This window comes from Phaeoacremonium minimum (genome assembly GCF_000392275.1).
Source record: "Phaeoacremonium minimum UCRPA7 unplaced genomic scaffold PA7_03_scaffold_413, whole genome shotgun sequence".
NCBI lineage: Eukaryota > Fungi > Ascomycota > Sordariomycetes > Togniniales > Togniniaceae > Phaeoacremonium > Phaeoacremonium minimum.
Genome location: NW_006921315.1, coordinates 314,036 through 340,697, shown reverse-complemented (window position 1 = coordinate 340,697; position 26,662 = coordinate 314,036). Strand labels below are relative to the sequence as shown.

Sequence of the window (26,662 nt, the reverse complement as noted above, 5' to 3'; positions counted from 1 at the left end):
CAAGGCCTCTCTTACTTGGTGCATCTGGCCAACATACATCTATTTGGCCGAGGATCATCAGAAACAGGAACAAGAAACTCCTAGGCTCCTGTGTCTTATCGGACGGCCGGCTGGAGCCCCGCCAAAGTAAACAAAGGGCAACGTAACCGTCGCATCGCTCGGCATCATGGCCACCACGCAAGCCCGGCCGCCATCACCGACTCCTTCACAACTTCCACCCGTCCCAGCATCGCCGACTTACTCCTACGCGTCGACCGCAAATCCCATCTCGGCATACAACCTCCCTCTGCCACCGCCGCCCCGAGCCGCCCATGCCGTCCTCACCAAGTCCGATCTGGAGCAGTCCCAGGCTGCATATGCAGAAGTGCTCTCCAGCGCAAAGTCCTACCGCTTAGCCCTCGCCGCGCTGTCTACTGCCGCCTCGGCCTTCGGTTCCGCGCTCGAGTCCTGCGCTCGGCTCAAGGAGGCGCGCGCTGACGCCCTCGGTCCTCCCGCCGCAGCCTCCTTGTCGAATAGCTTCAACGCCAAGGGCTCCTGCACGGCAGACAGCCTGCTCGCCGCGGCGGGCGTGCACCACCTAGTCGCGAACCACCAGCAGATCCTGTCCGAGACGGTGTACCGGTCGTTCGAGGTGCCGCTGCTGCACGAGCTGGACAAGTGGCGGCGGGACGTGGAGGACGAGGAGGAGGGCTACGTGCGGGCGGTCAAGAAGCAGAGCCAGGAGATCCGGCGGCTCGAGAAGGAAGGGCTCAAGCTGCACCGCCAGCGGCGGCGCGACGTCGCCAAGTTCCGCAGCCACCTCGTCGAGCTGACGACCAAGCTCGACGGCCTGACGACGCTCAACGCCGAGCACGCGCGCACGCTGCTGCGCGAGAGCCAGGACACGAGCGTCAAGATCCTCGACGCCAGTTGCAGCCTCGTGCGCGCCGAGGTCGACATCTTCGAGAGCCTCGCGCGCAAGGGCTGGTCCGGCGGCGGGCTCGACGACCTGCTGGAGAAGGGGACCGATCTGTTTGCCAGCGACGACGCGGCGGGCGATGGGTCGGGCGGCATCAACGAGTCGAGCAAGCTGTTTAGCATCCTGCCGCCGAAGAGCATCCTCGCCGATTCGGCGTCGGATACCGCCGCCCGCCAGGGCCACTTTCGGGGCGATAGCCTGACCGATGCTGCAATCCCGTATCAGAGTTTGTCGGGGGCCATGTCGCAACCAAGGCTCGGAGGGGATACGGATAGTGTGTTTTCAGAAGTTGCGCGATCGAGGATGATAAGGCCGTTCTCGCCGCCTCCTGTCAAGGTGAACCCAGAGGACGTGATGGGTGACGGAACCGGGGAGTCCTCGTCCTCAATGGCGAAGGCGTTGGAGGAATCTCGAGCACGGTTCAAGTTGCCCCCGGGGGACTTGACACCCGAGGAGGAAGAGGAGGAGCAGGAAGAGGACCAGCCGTGGAGAAAAGAGGGCCGGAACTCAGGAGAACAAGACACACCAAGCGCAAGCATGCAGAGCTCCCAGCAAAGAGAAAGGAGGTGGAGTGTGAACGAAGATCAGGTAGATTAGAGCAGCGGCTATGCGAATGGGTGGCGGTAATACCATCGGGTCATATTTGGGCGTTATTCCACACTTTCAGGTATCAATTGGATTTAGGTGGTGTCCTATCCGCAAGGATGCGGACATTGGTGTAATAGTTTGTCATCATGATCTGTACAACTTTTCCCCTGTTTCCCAAGATGCTCGTGATCCAAACGCCCACGACCATGTTCAATGTTTTGTTCTGTACACCTCTATAAACCCATACATTTACAGCCCCCATTTAGTCATCTTTGTCCGCATTAAGGATCTCTCCGCCGAAGAGCCGGAAAGTAGAGTCCAGCCACCAGATGAACTTCCAATACAAGCTAGCTTTGTCCCAGTCAAATTCACCCAAATCAGTTCTCGGGACTTCGTTGCCAATCATTGATCCGCTAAACCATTTGAGAAATGGAACGTGGTTGAGCACCCTCTGCGTGTACGACTGCTGAGGCATCAAAGCTTGCTCGGCGGGCATGAAGCGAATCTTTCTAGCCGTTGGTATCCGTCGACAATATTCGCTGTTGGGATCGGATGTCAGGCCTTGCGCTGCATCTTGGCCAGTCACGGTGGCAGTCGACGAGGTCATGGTATTCAGGGTGGTAACGGTTCCACTTTCGACGGTTCGAGAACTGGTCTGTGACTGCGAAGGCGAGGTGTCCATCTCGCCTGCAACTATCTCTCGAGGTAGGGATGAGGTTGTGAAGGATGGTCGAAGCTCGCCTGCAGTGCGATTTCCAGCTGTGCCAGGTCGGCGCCACGATCGTGGTAACTCATCTCCCAACGCAGCAGTTGTCGCATCGGGGATCGGCTCATCTCGCGATGGCGGAATTCCATGATATGGTTCGGCATACACAAGGTAGCCTAAGATCGTCTGCGGTGACGTGGAGATGGCAGCTTCCGCAGCTTGCACAGACTCGAATGTGACCTTGACCCAATGCTCCCCGCCGTCAACTCTATTAACTTTGGATCTCTCTTCCGCAGTTAGAGCGCGCCGTCGAGTGAAGGCTGGATCGCGAAGCTCTGACTTGTACCGCCGATTCTCCACTGGCGGGTCGCGTGAGTAGTCCTCGCAGATCCTACCTGCGAGCTGCTCGTAGTGGTTGATCGCAGCGTATTGCTGAGAGTGTGACTTATAGCCCCTCAGTATGACTTCCGTTGGGACTTTTGAGACTGCGCGAGATGGTGTCGATGTCGCCGCATCGTCGGCACTTGTGCTCAGTATGTTGGGCAGAGAGATCGACGCAGGAATGCTTTGCTTCCTCTGAGGGGTAGTCGTGGCAGTGCCAGGCTGAGATTGCTTGTTGATCCATTCGCCAAAGATCTTATCAGCGGACTGTACGGTTGGGTCCTCGCGTCGCGCAGGAGTGCCAGTCTTCGATCGGGACCTCCTTGTCGACCTGCCAAAGGCGCCCGACTCCGCTGCCGCCCGACGGGTCCTTACGCTGGACTGATGGCCACCTTGTCTATAATTCATTAGACACAATAGGAAGTGCAAACAGAGAATCAATCTGATGCTTACTCTGGGAAAACCATCGCATAGGGTCGCTGGATGCCATCATCGCCAATGTAGAGCTCGTCGTCGGGCACGTTATGCAGGATTAAAGGAGCCATCCTGACAGCGTCGTGGGGTGCTGCCAGAATCAAATCAACGGCTCTAGGTGATGCTGAGTGAAAGAAGTGTCGCTCTGAAAAGAAAATGCAAGTACTATCACAATTCGTCAGCTCTACAACATCAAAGGGTGTTGAGATGGAGGGTTCTTTGTGCTGAAGACGACGAAATGCGCCGACGCGAAGCTGGTGTTGAAATTCTGCCACAGCAACGCTGGAAGCTCAGGTCGCCTAAAAAATAATGGGGTCCACCAGTCGTTAGCGCGGCTCTTCCAACCTAGATGAGATGCCCACCTAAATGACCGCCTGGACCGTGCGAGCTTCCCAAGCCTTATCGGTCGATAAGATGATGTGACAGCCGCTAACGGCACCCATATCCTGGGGAAAGCTTCCGCTCCCCAAGCTTCCGGCAGAACTTCTCGTGCAACGGTTGCTCATACCTCCCATTTGCACACCTGCAAAGGCTAGGATGGATGCTGAGCCAACATATACGGTATTTGTTCGTCTCCCCTTTCCCAGGGGAGACTTCGTAGATCCTCCACCGGTAAGTAACCTTCCAAGCTGGTGAGGCTAGCTGCTGTGCTGAATGCCGATCAAGGTCAACTGGGACTCATCCAAAGATGAAGCCCTTTGGAAGATATTGTCTGGGGTCGCAAAGACAGAGATTGACTGTAGGTGATCTACTGAAGTGTCATGTGATTCAGAGCTAACGGTCTTTAGGGGATGATTTGTGAGTTTCAACGACTTCTCCGTCGAGCTTGCTCCCACTTACATTTCCTCAGAGCTATCAGGTTCCAGGTCACAGTCGAGTTCCTACTACAACAAGTCACATACCTTACCGAGCGACATACTTCCCAAGTACGCGCACAGATGCGAAAGGCCACAGCTGCTGCGAAAGGCTCCTCAGCCGCGTCCCCCGTACCGGGATCCGAGTCGACCGCAGCAGCAGAAGCTATGAGGAGGACTGGATCTGGTGGTGGTCGGGCGCCTTCATCATTGTCTGTGCGGAAGGACTCCCCAATACCGAAGATCGATCACAATATTCCCGGAACGCCAAATAGGACTACGATGGGACGTCCACAAGTGTCCCGAGCCTCGTCCGCCAATACTACGGTGCAAACGGCGGGGGGATCTTCCCTAAGGCTAGCCAAGCCACCCTTACGGCAGACATCGCAAAGACGGCGATTGTCATCATTACCCATTACTACTACACCGACTGAACCAGAACCTCCGACCGAGGATGATCCGATGTCACCAGGCCCTGCTGAGTCGAGCTCGGCAGCCTCGTCGTCATCTTCGAGTCCGGCCCAGTCCCGAATCATTCGACGGCCGCCGCGCTTCCAACAACACCAAGATGAGACAGGCTCTTTTGCAGATGATGACGAAGCAGAACCCGCTTTCTTGCCGTTTAGGCCACAGGGTAGTGTTGGGAGCAGCGGACAAGACATGGGTGCTACATTGCGTGGTGATCCGCGCGAATTTGCAAAACGGCTGCCGAAAGGTTCTGGGAAAGAGAGAGCACAGCAATCACAAACTTCAGACTCCTCAGCAAGTTCGGCTGCTATTGCGCCCACAAGAACACCCGGAGACCGACGACCTCCGGGTCCATTGTCTCCCCGCCGCACTGCGGAGTTGGCTGGCAGGAGTCCAGGTGTGAAAGGAAAGGGGTATTCTCGAGAGGGCAGTGATGGCACGCCAAGCATGGGCAGTAGCTTCAGTGACCTTGACGGTAAGACCATACTCTTATTAGAGTCATGAAAACATCGGCTAATTCATGGTAGATGCCTCAGTGACGCAGTCCGCTCTTGAGGAAGCGCTTGCGAGTAACATGCAAGATGGCGGAACGATTGGCAGTAGGATGAGCACAATCAGCCAAGCCTTCAGGAGTCGATATTTACCTAACAACAACCGGCCCTTAACTAAGTAGATGTTATTTTTGAATTCAAGCAGGATTCTGGCATAGCTCATGGATAGGGAACGGGAAATAGCACGGTTGGGTCTGGCGTTTGATGGAAATTGGAAATTGGCAAGCAAGAACAAAATTGTCATTTCTATGTCTTATCTTAACACAGGTGTTTTACCCGATAATCGACAAATCGATAGATTACTCGGATCCTTGGTCATCCTCTCCTTGCTCTCCTCCACATTCCTTTGTCCCCCGCAGCCTTCTGCAGACCAAGAGGCCAGAGAAGACAGGGCGCACCATATTGTGGAGCTAGTGCCACACAAGAAGCCTCAGTGATCCACTGGCAATTATGCTCGTTCCCCAAATGAGAGCTCAGGCTTCCCAGGGTTGGTACAAGCAGTGTCCTGATTTCAGCAATATGATGTGTATTCCGAGGTTGGAAGTTCCGGATCCTTGCGTCAGAAACCCGGACAGGGTGGGATGGTTTCGTTTCCCTGCAGCAAGTCGGTAGTTGTACAAACTTCACTCCGTGATACTACCACAAATTTACGAATTAGCAAATGGATTTTTCTTCTTTGTTTTCGTCATTTTCTTCATTTCTCGTCTCTGTTGGTGAAGTCTTGATCATCGTTCTTAAAGCACTAGCTTGCGGACACCAGAATGGCCACGATTGTTCACCAAAAGGTGCTCGGGTTGTAGCCGGGATGGTTGGGAAGGTTCTTCGGAGCATCCCAAGACTGAGCAACGGTGGTCGAGGATTTCTTCTCAGCAGGTGCGGGCTTCTTGTCCGAAGTAGCTCCAAGGAACGCTCGAAACTTGGCAGTGTTGTCCTCGAGGGCTTTGTCCTCTCGCTCCCAGCCAGGCGGCGCAGGGGAGTCGCGTTTCTGAAGAGCAGGAGTCGGATTGCCGCGAGCATAGCGGCTGTCGCCCAGGCCACGCTTAGTGCCACTGGCGCCCTCGGCAGCGATCGTGAAAGGAAACTTCTGGTCATTCTTGCCAGTCATGTCCTTCACCTTGCCGTGACGGGTTCGAAAGTGGGCAAACCCGCACTTAGAGCCGCGATAGCAATGGCCTTCATGCCAGAAAGAGCACTCGAGCGGCTCCTTTGGTTTACCGTTGAGCACCTTGTGAAAGTACGGCTCATGATCGCCGGGGTAGTCGCACGAGTGCTCGGCGTTAGTCGAGGCCTCGGACTCCAGCCAGTATGGGCAGATAATGGCGTCTGGATGGTTCTCATCAATCGTGACACGATAAGTAGCAGGGCTGTTCTTGATGATGGGACTACCATACACGTCATAGTCCTGGTCATCTGCATCCTCTGACTTGTAGCGGACGACCTGCTGCTCTTTGTTGGGCGGCGTAGCATTAGGTGCGTTGTCGCCGTGCTTGATGGTACTGGCAGATCGGTCGCTCGGGGCACTATCAGGACCGTACATCGAACGACGCATCTGTCGAAGTTGCTCGCGGTACTTCCTGATCTCATGCTTTTTCTGCTCGGGAGGCGTAATGTCTTTGGCCTCTTCGCGAGACCCTCCGCCGGACTGAGCATTCTTCTCAGGAGCCTTACAGGCAGTGGGAGCAGGAGACCTCTCGGCGACATTGCTGGTAGATGGAGAGTCAAGAACGGCAGGGGCCGCAGGCTTGACGGGAGCAGCACTATGCTGTCTGGTCTTGGTAGAGACCACAGCGGACTTCTTCGCGTCTCGTGTTAGCGCCACACCGGTGAGGATCTCATTCATGGAGGTGAGAATGCCCGCGTTGATCTCCTCAGAAACCATGCCGCGGACCTCATCGGAGACAACCCCGATCTTGACTAGCTCATCAAGAAGCTACATTTTATTCTATTTAGCATAGTCTCATGATGGGATGATATGTGTGAAACGCGCTCATCAGGATCGGATAGAAAAATCAAGGTAAGCTTACAGGAAGGAGCTGGTCTCGGAGCTCAACGGCGCGGTTGATGCTATCCATGGTGATCAGGATTCTGTCGAAAAGCTTGTTGTAGTGAGTGTAGAAAAATCCGCCTGTCGTCGAGATTCAAGGTGATTCCTTCTCACGCGATGGTGACGCGAGTGAAGTTAACCAAGGCGCAGATGAAGGTGAACGGCCTTGGGCGAGGAGTGGATTTGTGTTTTCAGATACTTGTGGCAAAAAGACGGCAGGCAGCTGTCGGGTTGATAGCGTCGCTTGAAAAGATATCAACACAGCTTGGGTGTAAATGTGCCAAAAGGGCAAGAGCACTTTTCTGTGTCAAACCGCCCCTATCCAAAAGTCTAGCTCAACACCATCATCCTCGTTAAGCTATGACATATATGTATGTCATACACTGATAATTTCAGCTTCTTATGCAACCTAAGCACTTAATTATACATTGACAACACATGTTGATGAAACACTGGCCGACACGCCCCGGACATCTCTGCCAGGAATCAAATTATGGCAAGGTTCCGGGTCTGTCTTTTGCTAGACTTCAACGCGAAACTCAATTCCTAATTTTAAGTCAAAGCAATGCGTAAAGTGTTTCCGGGAATCTAACCTCGTCACTCCGTTGTGATAATGGATACACCATAGGTGGTAGGAGAGGGTTGATCATTGTAGATTTAGCGAGTCAAGTACGCACAATTGTAGTTGTACGAATGGGGCGATTATGTACAGAAGCTGGAAGGTTCTCGCATGTACAAATATTTATGATTCTCTTGTGGTATCATGGAGTATCTATATGACTTTCTACATCGTGTTGCCCCTGGAAGGATATCGCTGCAACAATTGGAAGCCGAGAATACTTCTTGACGGTGTCTTCCCTTCCCTTAACATTGTGAAACTCCCTGAAGCCATAATCATCCGCAGTTGACAAGTGGAGCACTTATGTCGTAATGCAGTTGATATCAAGCAGAGAGTTATCCATGTTCGTGCAGACCCATTGAGGAGTTTTGCCGCTTGGTGGAGTAATACTGATATTGTGGGCTTGGATGTTCAGGCATACCTACGGGTCGGTTAGACATCTCAACAAGGTCAATCCCACTTTCTATGAAGAAATGCTTACTTCAGGGCTGCTGCAAATAAGAGTTCCAACTTTCGGGTCGTATTTCTTAGATGTTGTTCCATAGAAGTTCTTGAAAACGACATCTGAAATTGTCATGTTTGACTGTTTTCTGTCAGCAACAATGTCTCGTTTGAGGGAGACCGACGAACGTACCGGATACATATTGCAGAGGGTTTGGTTGCTCTGGCCATAGCACTGAGTAAGCTCAATGGCCCAATCGTTATTGGTATTGTGGAGATCATCGTAAGTGATGTTCTTGACATAGCCAGCTCCACCGCCACCAGACAGACCAGGCTGGAAGTCTGTATCAATGCCTGGCCACACCTTGATGCGTGCTCCATCGGAAGCATTTGACATCGAGATATTGTAGACGTAGACATTTTCGACGATGTCATACTCCAAGACATATTGGCCCAGAGATCCAACCGAGATTCCGTGCGAGCCATTGCATTGAAGACCTTGTACGACGATGTTGGTGCTATTTGGCTTGAAAGACACGCAATCATCACCATTATTGATCACGGAGTTCTGAATAACAATGGAGTCGGAGCGGAATGTGTCCCAGCCGTCGGTGTTCTTTGCGGGGTTGCTGCTGGTACTCTGGACCCTGGTTAGCTTTGTTCATATGTATGAGAAGAAACGCGCTTACGCCGACACGGATATCAATGTCGCTGACAATAATGTCGGAGCTATTCGCAATCAAGTTGAACCAGTTGGGCGAGTTCCGCATCTTCAGCCCGCTGACTGATCCACCTTTCAGGCCATCGATCACCAGCAAGATGGGACGAAGGAGCGTAGCATTGACAGCGAATCTGTCGTACCACGGCTGGCCATTGCCATTGATCAGCCCAACTCCGCCGCCGTAGATATTGACGTCCTTGCCACCGAATCTCCACATAGCAGAAGATGTTTGGTACGCATATTTGAACGTGTGCTCGATCCAATAATCAACGTCTCCAGCAAAGTTGACGGTCCCGGAAATGGCCACGTCCACGCTATTCAAGAAAGTGAGGTCCAAAGGCGATCCGATGGTATAGTCAGCGTCCAATACAACGGTGCCGCCATTGTTGCACTTCTGAAATGCCTTTAGGATGTTCGGGCCGTCATCATCGCTGCTGCAGCTAGGCTTGACGAAGCAGTACTTCAACGGATCCCGGGCAGGCGAGACAGCATGAGGCGTGCCTGGTTGAAGTGGGAATGCCTTGATCTCAGGACGCGCAATTGGTGCCTTGCCGTCTCTTGGGCTGAGGGCAGCATGGACTGAGCTCGCGAAGAGACTGGTCACAGCAATGTAGGCTGCTTTGGTGATCATTATCGCGATGTGTAGGTGTCAGCAACTCGAATTGCTGTTTCTTTACTACCTTGAAACCCGACCGAACGGATTCAATGACACCCTACCACGTTCTCCGGTTTCTGAGAGCCCATCGTTCGGTACTTCTCCTTTATATCAGCGTTTCACCGTCAACGATTTTGACGAAGGCAGTTCCATCTTTGTCCCGAGTTCCGGGGTTGCGCGTTGTCGAAGCTCTCGAGCATGGGGCTTGTAGGTGGTTCCTGGGCTAATAACATAGCCTAAAAATGCACACAGAATTTTTCCGTCAGTCACAATCTGGGAGAGGCATGTCTCCAACAGTATACCCTGTGGCGATCTCCTAGGGTGATGTAACGGTGTAGCTGTCGAGGTGAATAGGCCAATCAGGCCATATGGCCATCGGTAGTAGCTTTGGGGAAATGAGGAGAAGCAGCCACACTGCGGGGATGCCTCCACATCCTGTCAAGGCTCCCCAGACACCCTCATTCTCTGCTCTTCCACATCCCGCAAGAATTCAAGAGAAATCCCGGACTGCAGCTGTGCCACGGATCTAATATGCACAGTATTTGCTGATATGATAACCTTCCAGCCGATGTGGCTGGGGAGTCTAACGAGCCTGGCTCGCCTGGGATGTCATTATCGACGCACGCAGAGCTCCCCATTCGTGGAACTCCGGCCCTCCGTCGATAGCTTCATGGGCGTGGATTTCATCTCCAAATCACAGTGTGCGTGATTCCCGCAGCCAACAACACCTTCTTGTCGTTCGTGGAGTCGCACGCCCACGACATCAATTACTCTGAGATTACTTTCCTAGAGGTATGGCTCTGGTACTAAATAAGGGAACGATTGTTCCCACATGAACCGACCTCCAAGATCCAGTCTTGGCATTGGTAGTCTCCCGGCCAAGAGAAAGTCAAGATGTTGAGCCTCATTTCCTTCGGTCTCTTGGCTACGACTCTGCTATCGAGGGCAGCGGTAGCAGATGACCACACGAAAGCATCTCATCCCGCGCGGACATTTGCTGCTTGTCAGAAAAAGACATGCAATCCGCTGCAAGGCTGTCCCGAAGGAACCATCTTCGTCAGTGCGACTCATCCCAAAGCGAACTTTACCAAGGTTCAGGACGCCATCGCATCACTACCAAACAATACAACGCCGTACTACATTCTCATCGGTTCAGGGAATTACACCGAGCAGTTGAATGTAACGAGACAAGGACCGCTGTATCTCCTCGGCCAGTCGAACAGGCCTTGGCAGGACAAGATCCTAGCTGACATCAATGTCAACACCACCGCTTCGAATGATGTCCAGATCTGGTGGAACGACGCCAATGTCGGCGGAAATCTCTACACAGATAACGTTTACACCGGCGTCCTGACAATCGGTCCCACACTGAACGCCACTTTGACCGGATCGGGACCGACTGGTTTTCCGGTACCAGTAGACACGCCGTTCGGTTGCTCCGATTTCAGGGCGTATAACATCGATTTCCGCAATGAGTATGCACCATATTCCGATGGACCTGCTCATGCCCTTGGTGTCAGCCGGGCAAACGCTGGCTTCTATTCATGTGGCTTCTACAGCTGGCAAGATACGGTAAGCGGCTCTTGCATGACGTATCGCACGTCGTATGCTAATACGAATTAGATATACATTGGAAAGTTAGGCAATGCTTACTTCTACGATACCATCACCGCTGGGCAAACTGACTTCCTCTACGGCTTCGGAACGCTGTACATCGAGAAGTCCACGCTTTCGCTGCGCACCTGTGGAGGCGGCATCACCGCATGGAAAGGCACCAACACAACCTTTGAGAACAAATACGGCGTCTACATTGATGCCACACAAGTCATCGCGTACAACTACACAACGGCTCTAGCCAACGTGGGCAAGTGCGCATTAGGCCGCCCCTGGAACGCGCAACAGCGCTCGATCTTCATGGACAGCTACTTCGATACCACCATTAAGCCCGCAGGTTACATCATATGGAGCGCGACTGACCCTCGCGTGAACAACTACACATTCATGGCAACATGGGATGACTATGGACCGGGCTACAATAAGACGGCAGAGCGGTTGAGCAATGTCACCTTGGTGCTCAATGATGCACAGGTCGCCCCATATAGATGGCCGGTGGATGTCTTTCAGACAGAAAATGGCACCCCAGGGAACGTTGGCTGGATTGACCAGAGTGTCCTTGTTGGACCATGAAGCGGGCACACGGTGAAATGACACACTTAGGACAGATAGAGTCATGTACGCAACAGAAATTTTCTCCGAATAGCTAAATAATGATAGCAAATGGCTATTCATAACCTGTCAATTGATCTAATACAGGTCGGCCACCTTTCCAATACAGTTAAGGCTCATCATGCAGCAAAAGGGTCCGCGATGTTATCGGAATACTGCCCACTCTTCCAATCGAGAGAGTGCCAAGGGTTCCCGTGTCAGATCATGGCTGCGGACTGTTGTGAATGCGTTGAAACATCGTCAACTCAATGGTCCAGGTCCATGTTGTGGTCCCCATCAATGGTTGCTGAATCAGTGTCTGACATGTCCTCCCCTGCGGCTATGATACAAGAGCCAGCTAGATCGTTGTCTCCATCATTCTCAACGACAACTGAGTGATGACCGACCAAAACATAGCGCTCGCTCTGGCCACCATCTACACACATCGGAACATTATCCTGTTCATACATCGCATTCATTGGCTCTTCATCAGTAGCCAGGTCAATGATCGAATGCTGCCTCGATCGCTTACTAATGAAAAGCACACTCTGTCGTCTTGCCAGCTCAAGCGCCTGCTGCTCGTCCATCTGGCCCTGAAAATGATATTGGAGGCTTTCTCGTCGGGCTGTTTCCCACTCGTCAGTATTGTTGGTAGATCTACCCGGTGACTGAAGCTGCTGGTTGGTCCGAGAATTGCCGGAGTACACATTGGATTTCGGATTGATTTCGTTGTTTTGTTGGTGTGGCTTTTGCAAGCTCGCGCTGACAGCTAGAGCAATGACCTCCTCTTCGTCCAGTTGCTGCAGCTCGTTCTTAGTGAGATACTTCTGCTCCTTGACTTCAGACTTGAGGTGGCTCAAATTGAGTCGGGAGTTAGACACGTCTCTCGAGTTCAAATCGTCATCGTCATCCTCGATGGTAAGGTCCACAAGGTCATGGGGCTCTAGTGGGGGTGTAGGCTCGACGCCATCGACATCTTCCAGCCATTTCCTGATCCAGTCGTACAGAACTTTGACAACGCATGGAGGAAATGCATTGCCAATCTGCTTCTTGATTCCGGGAGCCACGAAGCGATGCCACACGGGGAAGCCTTGCAGGCTTGCGTATTCTCGATAGGTGAAATCCCGCGTACCGCTATAATGATAATTCTGTCCCCCCGAAGTAGTGATCGTTCGGGGCAAGATGCCATCAGCGTCCCACGGTCGCTCATCGCGTCGCATCACTCCTTCTAAGTCGTGCAATGTGCAGCCTGGGTGAATCCGGTTAAGGACCTGACGTACTGACACGTACGGCAGCAAACCGTCGACAGGCTCGCTACTGTGAGTCGCTGGAGGAAAATCTGGGAGCTTCTCACCTGGGCAGGCGCCAATCATGATTAGGCGGCGGCGGGCTTGCGACAGTCCCAGTGTAGCTAGATTGACAACCTTCCATCGGACGGAATAGCCATGACAAGTGAAGCCTTGCACTAACGCGTTAAAAAAACACTTATGCCGATTGTGCAGAAGGCCAAAGGTTTGCTCAAGGGTAAAAATTCTCGGGCGTATCTTCTTGACCAGTTCGGTGCAAGAATACAGAACGGCGATGTTCTTCTCGTCGTCCTTTCCATCCACGGTGTGTGCGGGAGAGTAAGGCTGGCATGCTGGTGACATGTGAAGCATGTCATGCCAATGTGACACATCGATCTTGTCCAAGAAGTCAAAGATGTCCATCTCACACAGCTCGACCCCATGCCTGCTGAAGTTCTTCTTGTATGTTGCGCATGCACGGGGCCAGTGATCGACAGCCACCTCGAGCTGGAATCCCGCCATCTGAGCTCCTCGGGAGAAGCCACCACCACCGCTAAATGTGTCCACCACACCATAACGCTGTCCAGGGATGCGTTTGTGTAGGATTGTGGAACCGGACTCAGCTTTTCCATGTTCATCATCTATATGAACAGGTGGGGGACGCAGAGTGCCGCCCGGGGTATACGAGCCGCCTGGAACTTTGCCTCCTCGCCAAGCGTTCAAACGTACACTCTCCGAGTAACGATACCGTGCTTTTTTAACTTCATCTTCCGTTATGTGAAGGTATGCCCACTCGCACGGGCGGGATGCCGCTCGCTTTGCTGCATCGGCGTAGTAGATTATGTGTTTCCAACGACAGACCAAAGGGCCCTTGTCTTCGATTTGCTCTACTGTCGTATAGATTTCTGTGTCGAAACGGCACTCGGGAAAAGGCTTGTTAGTAATGCGCAAGTGGCGTGGCCGGATTGGTGCGATGTCGTCAGGGTTGAGTTCTAGACTTGCTTGTATCTCGTAGTCTCGAGGATCATCTTTGTCTATCTGGTAGATCAAGCACACCTCATTGAGCTTTCGTGGAAGCGACCCACCAAGATTTCTCGTCCTTGTACAAGGCACACCTCGAAAGATAACGTCGCCGCGTCCACCGGCAAAGGGTACATGTATGGACACGATCTTGAAAAATGTTGCCTTAAAGGGTCCGACTGGCTGAACGAGCTCGACAAGGCTGCCGGTCTTGACCTCTATGTTCTCAGTCAAAGCATAAGTGCTGACATGGTCATGACTTGCGCCTAGGAATCCGTTCCGGACTGGGTGAAAAACGCCTTGCTGGGGATGGGGCTGACTGTCCTCTGTCAAATCGATGTAGTCCATTTCCCCGAAACACTGCTCTTCGAACTTGACCTCATTTGCAGCTTCAGAATCATAGTCCTCATCTTTAATGAAGATCGGCTCGCGACAATATTGAGAGCCTTGCTTGTGACGGTTTTCACCAAATGCATCTCGATGGTCGATTAGGTTTTCGGTCCCGTGTAGAACTTCGTCGGCACCAAGCTCTACAGGATCGTCTATACGGGATCCTCGCTGGCTGTTGCCTGCCATTTCCGAGGAAGGACGAGAAAATTCGGAGAATCAGGCGAGGTCGAAAAGCTCCTGTGAGAGTACAAATTGTTTTGGCAGAAATGATTCCCGATCAGATATAACCGAGAAAGCAATCAGTGTTTTGTTTGAGAGTTTTCTGGGGAATTTGCTGAGGGGATCTTGGTTCGGAATATGAAAATGTGAGCAGAGAGGGACATCTGAGGGGCTTGGGACCAAGGGTGGCGGGTGGCAGAATCTCTTTCCAACTTTCTGCCTGCTGTATGAAGTGGTTTCAGAAGGTGAAAATGCTTTCATAGATCCAAAGCAAGATAAATGCCCGTGATAACGCTCATGGCAAGATAACCTCAAGGACAAAAAGTAGCATTTGTCTTGAAGTGCCACCAGTTCCGTGGTTAGTGCTTAGATGAGTGAGAAGAAAGACTAAAGACACATTCACGACACGTTCGGTCACTATGATTCACATTGACTTCTTATTCAAAGCTCATATGGAGAACATGTGCTCTAACAGGTCAAAAGAACCAGCCATGTCAATCGGTACAAGCTGGTTGTAGCTGGAAGCTGCCCAGGTGCTGTCACACATCGGGAGGGGGTCCAATGGAAATCTAGCAGCAGTCTGAATTAGGCATGTGGTTCACGCTAGAGGATCAGCTAATCATCCCCCACCTCGGCTGGACTGTCACCGATTTTCCGTCCAAGCTAATCTTTTCTTCACGCGTCTTGCAGTCTTTGTCCTCCCAAAAAAAAAAGTTCCTCTTCGCAACAACCACATCGACGCCAAAGGAATCACCACCCCTCTGCAAACACCTCAGACTCTTTGCTACCTAAGAGGCAAGTGTCTGACTTATGCTTTCATCGTGAAATGTATCTAATCAGATAGGATTGACTCAACTGTGCGTGCTTTCTGGGAAAGCATGCTCCACGGAGTTAAAGCAAGCTTCTATCCGGTGAGTTCCCAGAGTGAAATTTCTTTGTCGAAGCTGTTATATGATGATTCCCTTTTTGAATAATGGACGACTTCTTAGCATACAATGCAGAAAACCAGGTTCTTTTCTGAACAGCAACAAATCTGAGCCTCTTGTCTTGATAACCAATTTGATGATCTTGGGCTGACCTTTTTGCAATTTTAGGGCATCATCTTGACCCCTTTCCGCCTTTTTGAGTGTAGATGACACAATGACCACAATATCAACACTCCACTTCCCTGATGAAATTGATCGCACACAAGACTTCGAAGTCGTGGTCCACGAGGCTTTATGACAGCACTGAATACTGGCATGTTATGAGCAGACAATGAGCTTGCTATAATATGATGGGTAAGTAACGCTAGCGAGGGCAGCAAAGGAAGGTGGCCCACAAGCGGTAGAACTTTGGGAAAGGAATAGATGACGATGAATATCGGCATCCTTCCACACCGCCTGATTGCTCTGGAACAATCTCGGGCTGGTATCTTTATACTGTCCCATCGTGTCCCTTGGAAATTTGCGACTGTAGTAGAATTTCTGGAAGCGGTTCATGGGGCATGTCTATCCATTCTTTAACACTTGGCTGGCCGTTCGAGCACTGATTCCTTCAATGGCAGGCTGCTGGACTCTGGCATCATAGTCAATACATGGTGTACCTGTATTTTGATATACCTTTGGGTGCGTTGGTATCAGTAGCATCAACCTAGGTCTCTTAAGTTTATTATGAACCTCATACTAGAAAGTATGTCCTTTGAGATTCAATGGACAAGCCTGCTGAATTCGTTCAGAAAGCATGCGTCGGAAGCTCATTTGCTCATTGGCACTGAGGTGATTTAACTTTGGGCAGGTGTATGATGTCAGCAAGTCCCCACTTACAACGAAGGAAGGTGCAATCCTCACATCAACAGATTTTCGTCCCATCTCTGAGTAAAGCTCCAAATTTGTAGTTTCTGATTCACCTGATGGAAATTGTGTAGAGTTGTTAGCAGAAACCGTTCTATGTCCTTCTTTCCTTTCCGTCAGATCATCGACTGACAGCCATACAATGACCATTAGAGAGCAGCCTCATTTATTGTCAAGATCTCTCTCTTTACAAAGCAACTCTGTTCTCTTCTCATTCACGCTTATCTCATATAACAAATCATACACAGCTCCTATCTTGTCACCCTTCATCTGCGATTGAATCTTCTGGTCGACCAGGTGAACGGCTCAGTCCACTAACTCGTCGATGTGAAGAGGCTCGTCTAGTTGCCCTCCATCAAGATTTAGGCATAGGAAATCTCCAACTGTGAACAACTCGCATTTCCTGCACCATTTCTGAAGTACGACTACTTTCCCTTGATCGACATAACCTTGCAAGATGGCGCCACGCAAGGGCGCAGTGAAGAGTCAACAAGGAAAGAAGAAGCAATCTGGCTTTCAATTGCCTCATAATCTTGGGGCAGACAAATTGGGCCCTCAATCCACATCGCTGCTTGCATCGGAGCAATCTGAAGGCGCGCATTCATCATTTGAGGTGAATGCTGGTACTGGCCTGGCAATAACAACCACAACTAGACAGCTTCGTCCACGAGTTACCAAAGACAAACCATTGCCAACCTCTCTAAGCACTGGCAAGAGTGGCGGTTCTATGAAGAAGGCGAAGACTACTGCGCCTGCTAAAGCATTAAACAGTCAGCTTGGCTTCAAGGTCTCCAAACCACTGACGACACCGGATCTGAAAGGCGAGGGAGCAAACGATCTTACGGGTACCCAGAATTCCAATATAATTGAGAAGGACGCGCAGATTACGGCAGCGCCTGCTCCAACCAAGGAGGATGGAGACCACTTTCTTGTCGATCACCAAATCCTTGATGCAAGCATATCTGTCAAGCGTGAAGCTCAACATGGCCAAACTTTGCCTCAAGAGACAGCAGATGAGCAGGCCGAATCGACAAAGAAACGCTCCAGAGGAAAGACACAAAATCGAACGCCATATGAGAAGGAGATGAACGGCCTACCGTGGCATCAAACGCCGTTCCCTGACCTAGTCCAGCCCACGGCAGAGGCGTGCGAAGAGGTCCATAAGCTTCTTGCTGGACAGCTTATGAGGAAAGAGAATCGAGTCATCAGCCAGCCTGAGACCGTTCCACCGCCATCACTGGAGGTAGCTGGCTGTGGTGAGGTTCCCAACATACTCGACGCTCTAGTTCGCACCCTCCTCAGTGCTGCAACAACGTTCGACAATTCGGACAATGCACTGCAAAGCCTCATCGCAAAATTCGGAACGATCACAATAGAGGGACCGAACAGCACCAGAACTAATCCGGAAATCGTCATCAAAGATCAGATTGATTTCATGAAGATTCACCACGCTGATGTCAAAGCTGTAGAGAAGGCAATCGAGTGTGGCGGTCTGGGTGCAGTCAAGAGCAAATTCATCAAGGGAATTCTAAGCCAGGTGTACTCGGAGAATTTTCTCAGAGTCAAGGCTTTTCGGCAGGAGAAGCTCGATGGAGTGAAGCCCGATATACCAGGAGTCGATGCCCTCAATCAGGGCCAGAAAGACATGGAAATCTGGCTATGGGAGCATGGCGTCTTGTCCCTGGACCATCACTGCAGCCTTGACCCTGAAGCCGCCATGAACGAGTTTATCAAATTTCCTGGAATAGGGGTCAAGACTGCAGCGTGTGTCATTCTATTTTGCATGCGCCAGCCTTGCTTCGCCGTTGACACACACATCTGGAGGATGTGCAAATGGCTGAATTGGGCCCCTGCGAAAGCAGATCGTAACAGCGCTTTTGCGCACCTCGACGTTCGGGTTCCTGACCACCTCAAGTATGCCCTGCATCAGCTTTTCATATACCACGGGAAGAACTGCAAGAAGTGCAAAATCAGCAATGCCAAGTTGGAAGAAGATTGGGAGAACGAAGAGTGCCCGTTAGAGCACCTCCTTCAGCGGACTGAGAGAAAGAAGGCGCCAAAGCGAAAGCTGCAAGACGATGAGGAGCAGGTAATCCGCGCAAAGAAACAGAACAAGAAGGCGGAGGTTCCCGAGAAGGAAGAGCTAGATGTCAAGCCTTTTGCGGAGGAGGCTGGACTAGAGGGTCAGGTGGAAGGTGCAGATGCTGCGGAGGTGGTATTGAATCCAGAGGTCGAGGACTCGCTTTCTGCTGCAGTAGATGTATCTCATGAAGATGACACCGTTGCTGGTTAAGCCAATCAGAGTACGGGAGCACCAACACGCCATTGAAATGCTCAGGGCGTGGATCTTCGGACTTGAGTCTCAATTGATATTCTAGCTATCACGTTTGCCGGTCTGATGGGTCCAGGGGATAATGGTGAATAACTTGATGACATCATAGAGAGCTTCTTTCTATCAAGCAATCAATAAGAAGTCTTCTAGCAAGCGATAAAACTTGACATATCCGATTCCCAATGCGAACCATCCGATATGTGAATCAATAGGCTGCTCGTGGGTTTGTGTCTGTAGATATGGATTACTTAATGATGAAGCGACGGCACACGTGATGTGAGGCTTGGGCTTTAGATCAGCCCCACTTGCCGACTTAGTTGCCCTCTACTGGGGGTTTAATGGAGTCGACGCGCCTAGCAGAGTCAACGCGCGACGGCACAAAGGGCCAAATTTAAGCTCTGAATGCCTTCCAACAAGACAAAGCACATCGACTCCGCCAGCCTCATCGGAGTCTAATATTCCGTTGCGGTGCTCTCAAATATGCGGGAATGACTTTCAGTCATATTCTTGATCGTTTCTTTCCTTTTCCTTCCGTTGTACTCCATTCCGACACCCTCCCTCCCAACTTGATTCCTCCTCCACCTTGACGTTTTTGACACAATCCGAACCGACTCATCAAGCTCCCCGAATCCGAGACCCTTTACTCCACGAACTCGATCTTCGGCCCCCGAAACGTCGAGAGGCCTGCTAAGAGCTGCGTTTGCATCCCGTGTTCGTCACGGCATGACGACGCACGGTCTGGACGATGGCTTCACCGATTTATGATCGACTTTTGGAGTTGCATGGAATAATAGACGCAATCCCTGAGGAGAAACATCTCTTCTGCCCCAAGGTGCACGATGAGGACCCGGAGGACTACGACGATGCTAGCGTGCCCGGCTATCAGATCACGATCGAGGAGAAGACCCAGCGATTAGACGACTACCGTCAGAGATCCGAGCATGCGTTTTGGTACTGCCTCATCTTCGGCATTGCTAAGGAACAGTCGGATACGTGGCTTCCGGAATGGATAGATCGCTCAGAAAGTTACCTCACCAAGTGTGAGGTTTGTGCACGCAACTGGCAAATGCGAAGAAAGCCATTTCTCAAACAACTTAATGAGTGAGTCGACTATCTACTATTTGGTACCTAGAGGTTTCTACTAATATATCCGAGGGTGTTCGACGATGGCATAGTTTCAATCATGGAAACGAAGTTGAACGAGTTCGACAAGGTCCGAATCGATCGTGGTCTCTTAAGCGCCCAAGAATTCCTTAGCACACATGGACCTATGGGCTCCGGCAAACTCGCTAAGTACGATATGGCCGCAACATTAGCATTATACGAGGCCTTGTGTTGTATTCCCTATTTGGCTCTGCCGGAAAATCGACAGGTTTTCAACTATGTTTTCCAGAAAACGCAAGAGCGCAAGGTTCTCAAGTTGGGGTCTTCGGTTCTTCCTACCATGACCTTCTTCCTTTTCGAGGAAGAACCATATCGCAACCGTTTTGCTAAGACGGCATGGGAGCTTCTAGAACCTGAATGTCTCACAGAGGAACAGTTTGATTGGGCTGTGAATGAATTCCTTGCTAATGCAATTCAAACGACAGCAAGAGGCGGCGCGACTTTGAAGCAATTGACGCTTTTTTGGGAGGGCATACTGCTCATCTTAAAATCAATGGGTGAGGAAATGATACTTCATTCACTCAGGGGAATGGAGGTTCAGCCAGATATATATCATCTGGCAGTGATCTCCTTGAACAGTAATTCTGACGAAGTCCTATTTCTTGTTCTCAAGACTCTCCACCTCTTGATGAAGAAGTCATCGAGGGCCTTCTGGGCTGCTCTGGCAGACGTGAACCGCATCCAGATTCCGGAAGAGATTTTCAAGAGTGACGCATTTCGGCCACTACTTGCCAGGTCTCTGGAAGATGGCATGCGGGTTCTCGAAGCAGACATGTCCGTACCATTTTTGCCCATCTGGTTGAAGATGTTTATAAAGTCACTACAACCACATGAGCTTCCCGATGTTTGCGAATCCCTATGCTATCATCTATTCGAGTCTTGGAGAAGAGACGAAAGTATCGGGATTGCAGGTCAAACCGTCGCGACTCTTGCTGGACTGTATGTGCTTAAAAGCACATTGGAAGTATATCTTGACGACGAGTATCAGATCCAAGCTCGGATGTCGCTAATTTACGTCAACACCGTTCTCAATATGGTATTCAAGTACAAGGACATCATCGTGCGTGCCGCTGAGTTGAAGGAAACAGACACATTCAACGTTGGACTGTCCCAGGCTGCGATGTCGATAATAGAGACATCACTTGCTCTGGATGCGAAGGCAACGCGGATAGAATGGGCCGCCTTACGCAAGAAAAGCCCTGTCAATAGGACCATAGTGAGGAATTCCGCACATCTATGGGACCCATTCGTCGAGATGCTCGTTTTCTTTCCTGGTAAAGTCAAACTCGGCAAACTCATGCTGCTCGCCAGTAACGCGCTCTGTGGCGTCGAGAGATTCGAGCCTCCGAAGCGAGGAGAGGCAATGGACGAAGGCCGAAAGGCATTCAATGCCGACTTCGAAAAGACAGCGGAAGTCGTTGGGCGTATGATTGATCGACTTGGCGATTTCAATATTGCCGACTTGAACACGTTGATCTCTGACAACGAAGCCATTTATCCCATCATTGCAGCACTGATTCACGGCGAAGCCTCGATACGAGAAGCTGCGACCTCACTCATCAAATCCGCCACCGGCGAGGACCAACGGTCAGAAGCTGTGAGCAAGCTTCTTCAGGATTACTTTGCGGAGTTTCTCTCCGCATACTGCGATGTTGTCAAAGCGACCACATACGGAAAGGGTTCACTGAACCCATTCGGCCCGATGCCCAATATTTTGATCTACAACAGAGACATCCTTAATGGTCTCTGCGATACTACCGTGGGTGTTCTCAGATCCAAGTCTTTGTCCGCAACGGAACGTGCTGCTGTCATGAAGTGGTGGACAACTCAGTGGGAATGCCTGCAGCATGCATTTGCAAATACGAGACTTTGGGCCATTGAGCATGAGAGAAAGATGATGGAAGGGTTTGCCCGAGATGTCATGGAGCGTGCAGATGCTCTGCTTGCGCAGGATGGTGTTGTGGCTTCAGCACTTGGTGGACAAGCCCGAGGACAATACAGCGGTGATGCGAACATAGACGTAATGAAGACTCTCCTTGATCAACCTCGGAAGAACTCCCAAGGCATGATGGACATGTCGAAATTGCGCGACACATACCTTCTCGGACTGTGGGTCAAGACACTAGTCAAACTTCTTCGACGCTTGGCAGAATATGACATGAAGCTGGACGAGAAGTCCCTGAAAGTCATTCGCGATGTGTGCACGAAGAGGCCAGACGGCAAGTACATTGCCAACAGCAATCTTGATGAAGCTCAGAAAGCGGAGCTCTTGAAAGCGCTAGGAGAGGATAGCGACGACAGCGACTCCCTCGATTACATCGGACGCGTGGACAAACCGAAGAAGCAGAGCACCATTGATGCATGGTCGAAATCTGCGCCTTCTAGTACGGGTTCCGGCAGCTCTAGAGGTACAACTCCATCCTCCACCATTCGGACCAACCGCGATGATGTGAAGGAGCTTACCCCTAATGTGGATAAGTACAAAGCCACTCTCGACAAGATGAAATCGCGGGCACAGCCACTAAAACCCGACCCGAAAGCCATAGCGGCAAGCACTGCCGCAGTGCTGGAAGCAAGGCAAAAGGCGAAGGCAGAGAAAGCAATTCGAGACGCGGAGGCCATTGCGAAAGCCAAAGCGCTCCGCGGCCCATCGAAACTCGTTCAAGGCGAAGGTTCCGGGTTGCAGAACCTCACTGGTGTTCCGGGGAAAGACCACGCTCCGCAAAAGAGTGAGATTATGGTAGATAGTAGCTCCGAAGATGACGACGATTCAGAAGAGGAAATGGTCGTCTCTAGAACCAAGCGACCTGGGATGAGCATCCTTGATCCTGCACGGCGACGACGTGAATTGGAGCTGCTTCAGAAGGCTCGTGGGCCAGTCAAGAAGACCAAAGTTCAACGCTCGGCTAAGGACATGCGAGCTCGTCTCATTCCACCGATGGACGTCTTGCACCAAGCCATATTGGAATGGGATATCTTCCATGAAGGTAACGATCCGCCGAATGGATATAAGTGCGAAGCAGTATCTTCATCTTACCTTACGCCGAGGGACTACAAGCAGACATTCTTCCCATTACTGATCTATGAGGCTTGGCGATCTTTTGTCACGTCGAAGGAAGAATCGACGTCGAAGCCTTTTGGGATACGGGTTATCAACCGCATGTCTGTCGATAGATTTCTTGAAGTCACAACCTCAATGCCTTCCAAAGCAAATAAGGACCTTAGCCTTTCAGAGGGTGATATTGTCCTTATCTCCAAGGCTGACAATCCTCTAAACGAGAAAGAATCTCCGCATTGCCTTGGACGTATCTGGAAGACCACGTACAAGAAAGATACCCTTGAAGTTGCATACCGCCTCAACTCGGTGAACAATCAACTCCTCCCTCAGTTGATCCCTGGTGCCGAATTTCATGCTGTCAAAATCACCAATATGACCACAATCGAACGTGAGTATGCGGCACTGGAGAGTCTGCAATACTACGATCTCATGGACGAGATCATCAAAGCCATACCGTCACCTATTCTCAAGTTTGGAGAAGAAGCAGTGGGCAATGTTATGAAGAATTATGACCTGAACCCAGGCCAAGCCAAAGCAATCTTAAATGCCAAGGAGAATGATGGCTTCACCCTCATTCAAGGTCCCCCAGGAACTGGCAAAACGAAGACAATTGTCGCAATGGTAGGAGCTCTCCTGACCGGGCATGTGGGCAACAAATCCGCAGCTGTTGCAATCAAGACTCCTCATGTAGTAGGACAAGCTGGTGCACCACAGGCGCCATCAAAGAAGCTCTTGATTTGCGCGCCCAGTAACGCCGCTGTTGACGAAATCGTGCTACGACTCAAGGCTGGCGTCAGGACCTTGAATGGCTCATCTCACAAAATTGAAGTGCTCCGCCTTGGACGTAGTGATGCGATCAATGCGAGCGTTAGAGATGTCACTTTAGACGAGCGCGTCAAAGCCGAAATGGATGCTGCAATCAATAAGAACGGATCAGTCAGTGACCGCGAAAAGATGCATAAAGAAGCCGGAGAGATCAAGATTCAATTGAATAGCCTTCGGCCGATGCTGGAAGCATCCAGAGCTGAAAATGATCGTGATGCCACGATGAAACTTCAGCGACAGTTCGACGATTTGAAGAGACGCCAAGCACATATTGGTGCGAAAATCGATGCAGACAAAGACAGCGGCAACACGTACGTACGAGAAAGCGAAATCAAACGCAGGCAGATTCAACAACGAATACTTGACTCTGCTCAAGTCCTTTGTGCGACACTCAGTGGAAGTGGCCACGAGATGTTCAAGAATCTTAATGTTGAATTTGAGACTGTCATTATCGATGAGGCTGCTCAAAGTATTGAGCTCAGTGCTCTGATTCCACTCAAATACGGATGCTCCAAGTGCATCCTTGTTGGAGATCCCAAACAGTTGCCGCCCACGGTCCTTTCCCAGTCTGCCTCTCGTTATGGCTATGATCAGAGCTTGTTCGTGCGCATGCAGCAGAATAAGCCTGAAGATGTCCATCTCCTAGATCGCCAGTATCGTATGCATCCTGAAATCAGTTTATTCCCCAGCACCGAGTTCTACGAAGGACGCTTGGTGGACGGAGACAATATGGCGCGTTTGCGCCAGCAGCCATGGCACAGTAGCGAGCTTCTGGGGCCATACCGTTTCTTCGACGTTGAAGGTGCTCAGGAGCGAGGAGCGAGAGGCAAGTCCTACGTAAACTACAAGGAAATACAGGTTGCGATGCAGCTCTATAGCAGATTCCGAACCGATTACTCGGGTTATGATCCCAAGGGAAAGATCGGAATCATCACCCCGTATAAGTCGCAGCTCATGGAACTGCGTCAACGGTTCACAGACAGATACGGCGAGGCTATTACCGATGACATCGAGTTCAACACAACAGACGCCTTCCAGGGTCGTGAATGCGAGATCATCATCTTCTCTTGTGTCAGAGCTAAAGAAACCGGCGGTATTGGATTCATGCAGGATATTCGACGTATGAATGTCGGTTTGACTCGAGCTAGGTCCTCTTTGTGGATTCTCGGAGACTCTCGAGCCCTTATGCAGGGTGAATTCTGGGGCAAGCTCATCAAAGATGCGAAGGCTCGAGATCGATATACAAGAGGAGACGTGCTTTCTCTGTTGAGGCAGCCAGGGAGGAAGGTGGCCTTCCCGAATGCTTCATCGGCTGTTCAAAACGGAAAACTCAGCCAAGCCCCTACGCCCCCTGTCAAGGGAATTGATGAAGACACGGACATGCCAGATGCGCCGACATTTGCACAGCAACCTTCGACCTATGCGATGGCAAATCAACCTCCGGCAGCCCAGCCACGGGGGTCCATTGGAGGATTAAATGAGCGCGGAGAGGCTCTGGGAATTGCGCCGCGCCTCGATGGTGTGCCCCAAATCCGCACGCCTGCGTCTGCAGAACCTGGAGCCTCCAAGAAGAGGATGCTTGCAGGGAGTGACGAATCTGTTCCATCAGCTAAGAGGGTAGGTGATGCATGCAAGGAAGACACCGACAACGAGAAAAGTACAGGAATGCTGAGTCTACTTTACCAGATACCACAAGGGAACAGTCGGCCGATCCCGACTGGACCAAAGCTTGAGACAGTCAGACCTCCTAAGCCACCCAAGAAGCCAACGGATCCTTCAGCGATGGAGACGTTAGGCCTGGTACCTCCAACGCGTCCGCCTCCGGTGATTAACTCCAACGTCGCGGCTATTCCTAAACCCCCCAGCAAGCCTATTCCTCCTCCAACTGGCCCTAAAGTGAGAATCCTAGCTTAGAAGAATGAGTTTCCTACATGCTAACCTAATGTGCACAGATGGCCCTCCCACCAAAGAAGAGGGCACCTGCAGACCCTTTCATTCAGAAGAAGAAACCCACTAAACGATAAGAAGCATACATCATTTTGTATTACTACTGCCTGGATTACGTTACAGGCGTACACTATGCATTTGCGGCGGCGTATTTCCAAGGAGAACATCAATGACTACAGAGAGGACAAAGAGATCTCAATGATAGCTTAGCATAGATCCGGCGTTGGCGGCAAGGGCACTACCCTTAACAGCCCATCATTTCCCTGACGCTTTGTAGAAAATTGTAGCGCCATTGACGGCGCATCATTGCGGGGGATCTGCGATATCGAGCAACGTAGACTCGCATGGCAGGAGTGGAGTTGAGGTGAAGTGGGAAGCAGACCCAGTGGCAAGTGGCAGGGAACGCCGAGTGACATGCCACAACTGAAGCACAATGACTCCCAGACCATCTGGTCGTCTCTTCACTGCTTTGTGGAGAAATTATGACACTAATTCACCACATGAGTCTCCTCTCCTCGGTATCATCCTTCTGCCAATTATGGTACTGGTCTCGTGGCCTATCTTGGTAGCCAGGGCTGGCATCCATCATCCATCCTACCTGTGCTCGAGCCGTGGTGGCATGAGATTCCCGGGGGGGAGCTAGAGTCAAATAGCATATAAGCTATAGCCTAAATTATGGGCAGAGTGGCGAGATCTCAGATCCCACACTAAGGAAGACCCCTAGCCTCTAGGTAACCCCGCTATCGCCGTTCGTTCTTACTTCTGAAGAGGGATGAGTTGAGACGATCATTTTGATGTTGACCTAAAACTCTAAAAACATGTGATGCAGATTTCATGATAGTTCAAATGCTTATAACATTGTGAAATATCTATTTAAATGCTCACTGTCTAAAGCGCCAATTGCAAGAGTGCTCAAGTCCCGTG

General features: G+C 51.1%; 8 protein-coding genes across 8 annotated transcripts; 4 read left to right on the top strand and 4 right to left on the bottom strand.

Moving 5' to 3' along the window:
• Nucleotides 1-166: 166 nt before the first annotated feature.
• Nucleotides 167-1,555, top strand: UCRPA7_5447 (putative phospholipid-binding protein; the record flags this gene model as incomplete). The annotated part of the gene is made up of 1 exon (XM_007917994.1): nt 167-1,555. The coding sequence occupies one exon, from the start codon at nt 167-169 to the stop codon at nt 1,553-1,555; it is 1,389 nt and encodes a 462-aa protein (XP_007916185.1).
• A 253-nt stretch (nt 1,556-1,808) lies between these two features.
• UCRPA7_5446 (hypothetical protein) lies at nt 1,809-3,178 on the bottom strand (the record flags this gene model as incomplete). Its single annotated transcript, XM_007917993.1, has 2 exons — nt 1,809-3,030; nt 3,087-3,178. The coding sequence occupies 2 exons, from the start codon at nt 3,176-3,178 to the stop codon at nt 1,809-1,811; spliced, it is 1,314 nt and encodes a 437-aa protein (XP_007916184.1).
• Nucleotides 3,179-5,755: 2,577 nt separating this feature from the next.
• On the bottom strand, nt 5,756-7,052 carry UCRPA7_5445 (hypothetical protein; the record flags this gene model as incomplete). Its single annotated transcript, XM_007917992.1, has 2 exons — nt 5,756-6,910; nt 7,005-7,052. 2 exons carry the CDS (start codon nt 7,050-7,052, stop codon nt 5,756-5,758), a joined length of 1,203 nt encoding a protein of 400 aa, XP_007916183.1.
• An 892-nt stretch (nt 7,053-7,944) lies between these two features.
• On the bottom strand, nt 7,945-9,436 carry UCRPA7_5444 (putative exopolygalacturonase protein; the record flags this gene model as incomplete). Its single annotated transcript, XM_007917991.1, has 4 exons — nt 7,945-8,064; nt 8,125-8,226; nt 8,278-8,724; nt 8,774-9,436. 4 exons carry the CDS (start codon nt 9,434-9,436, stop codon nt 7,945-7,947), a joined length of 1,332 nt encoding a protein of 443 aa, XP_007916182.1.
• A 918-nt stretch (nt 9,437-10,354) lies between these two features.
• On the top strand, nt 10,355-11,647 carry UCRPA7_5443 (putative pectinesterase family protein; the record flags this gene model as incomplete). The annotated part of the gene is made up of 2 exons (XM_007917990.1): nt 10,355-11,032; nt 11,084-11,647. The coding sequence occupies 2 exons, from the start codon at nt 10,355-10,357 to the stop codon at nt 11,645-11,647; spliced, it is 1,242 nt and encodes a 413-aa protein (XP_007916181.1).
• Nucleotides 11,648-11,931: 284 nt separating this feature from the next.
• Nucleotides 11,932-12,885, bottom strand: UCRPA7_5442 (putative rip defective protein; the record flags this gene model as incomplete). The annotated part of the gene is made up of 1 exon (XM_007917989.1): nt 11,932-12,885. The coding sequence occupies one exon, from the start codon at nt 12,883-12,885 to the stop codon at nt 11,932-11,934; it is 954 nt and encodes a 317-aa protein (XP_007916180.1).
• Nucleotides 12,886-17,139: 4,254 nt separating this feature from the next.
• UCRPA7_5441 (putative -gpd family base excision dna repair protein) lies at nt 17,140-18,705 on the top strand (the record flags this gene model as incomplete). Its single annotated transcript, XM_007917988.1, has 1 exon — nt 17,140-18,705. The coding sequence occupies one exon, from the start codon at nt 17,140-17,142 to the stop codon at nt 18,703-18,705; it is 1,566 nt and encodes a 521-aa protein (XP_007916179.1).
• Nucleotides 18,706-20,908: 2,203 nt separating this feature from the next.
• Nucleotides 20,909-25,815, top strand: UCRPA7_5440 (putative dna-binding protein smubp-2 protein; the record flags this gene model as incomplete). The annotated part of the gene is made up of 2 exons (XM_007917987.1): nt 20,909-25,408; nt 25,744-25,815. The coding sequence occupies 2 exons, from the start codon at nt 20,909-20,911 to the stop codon at nt 25,813-25,815; spliced, it is 4,572 nt and encodes a 1,523-aa protein (XP_007916178.1).
• Between the last annotated feature and the right edge of the window lie 847 nt (nt 25,816-26,662).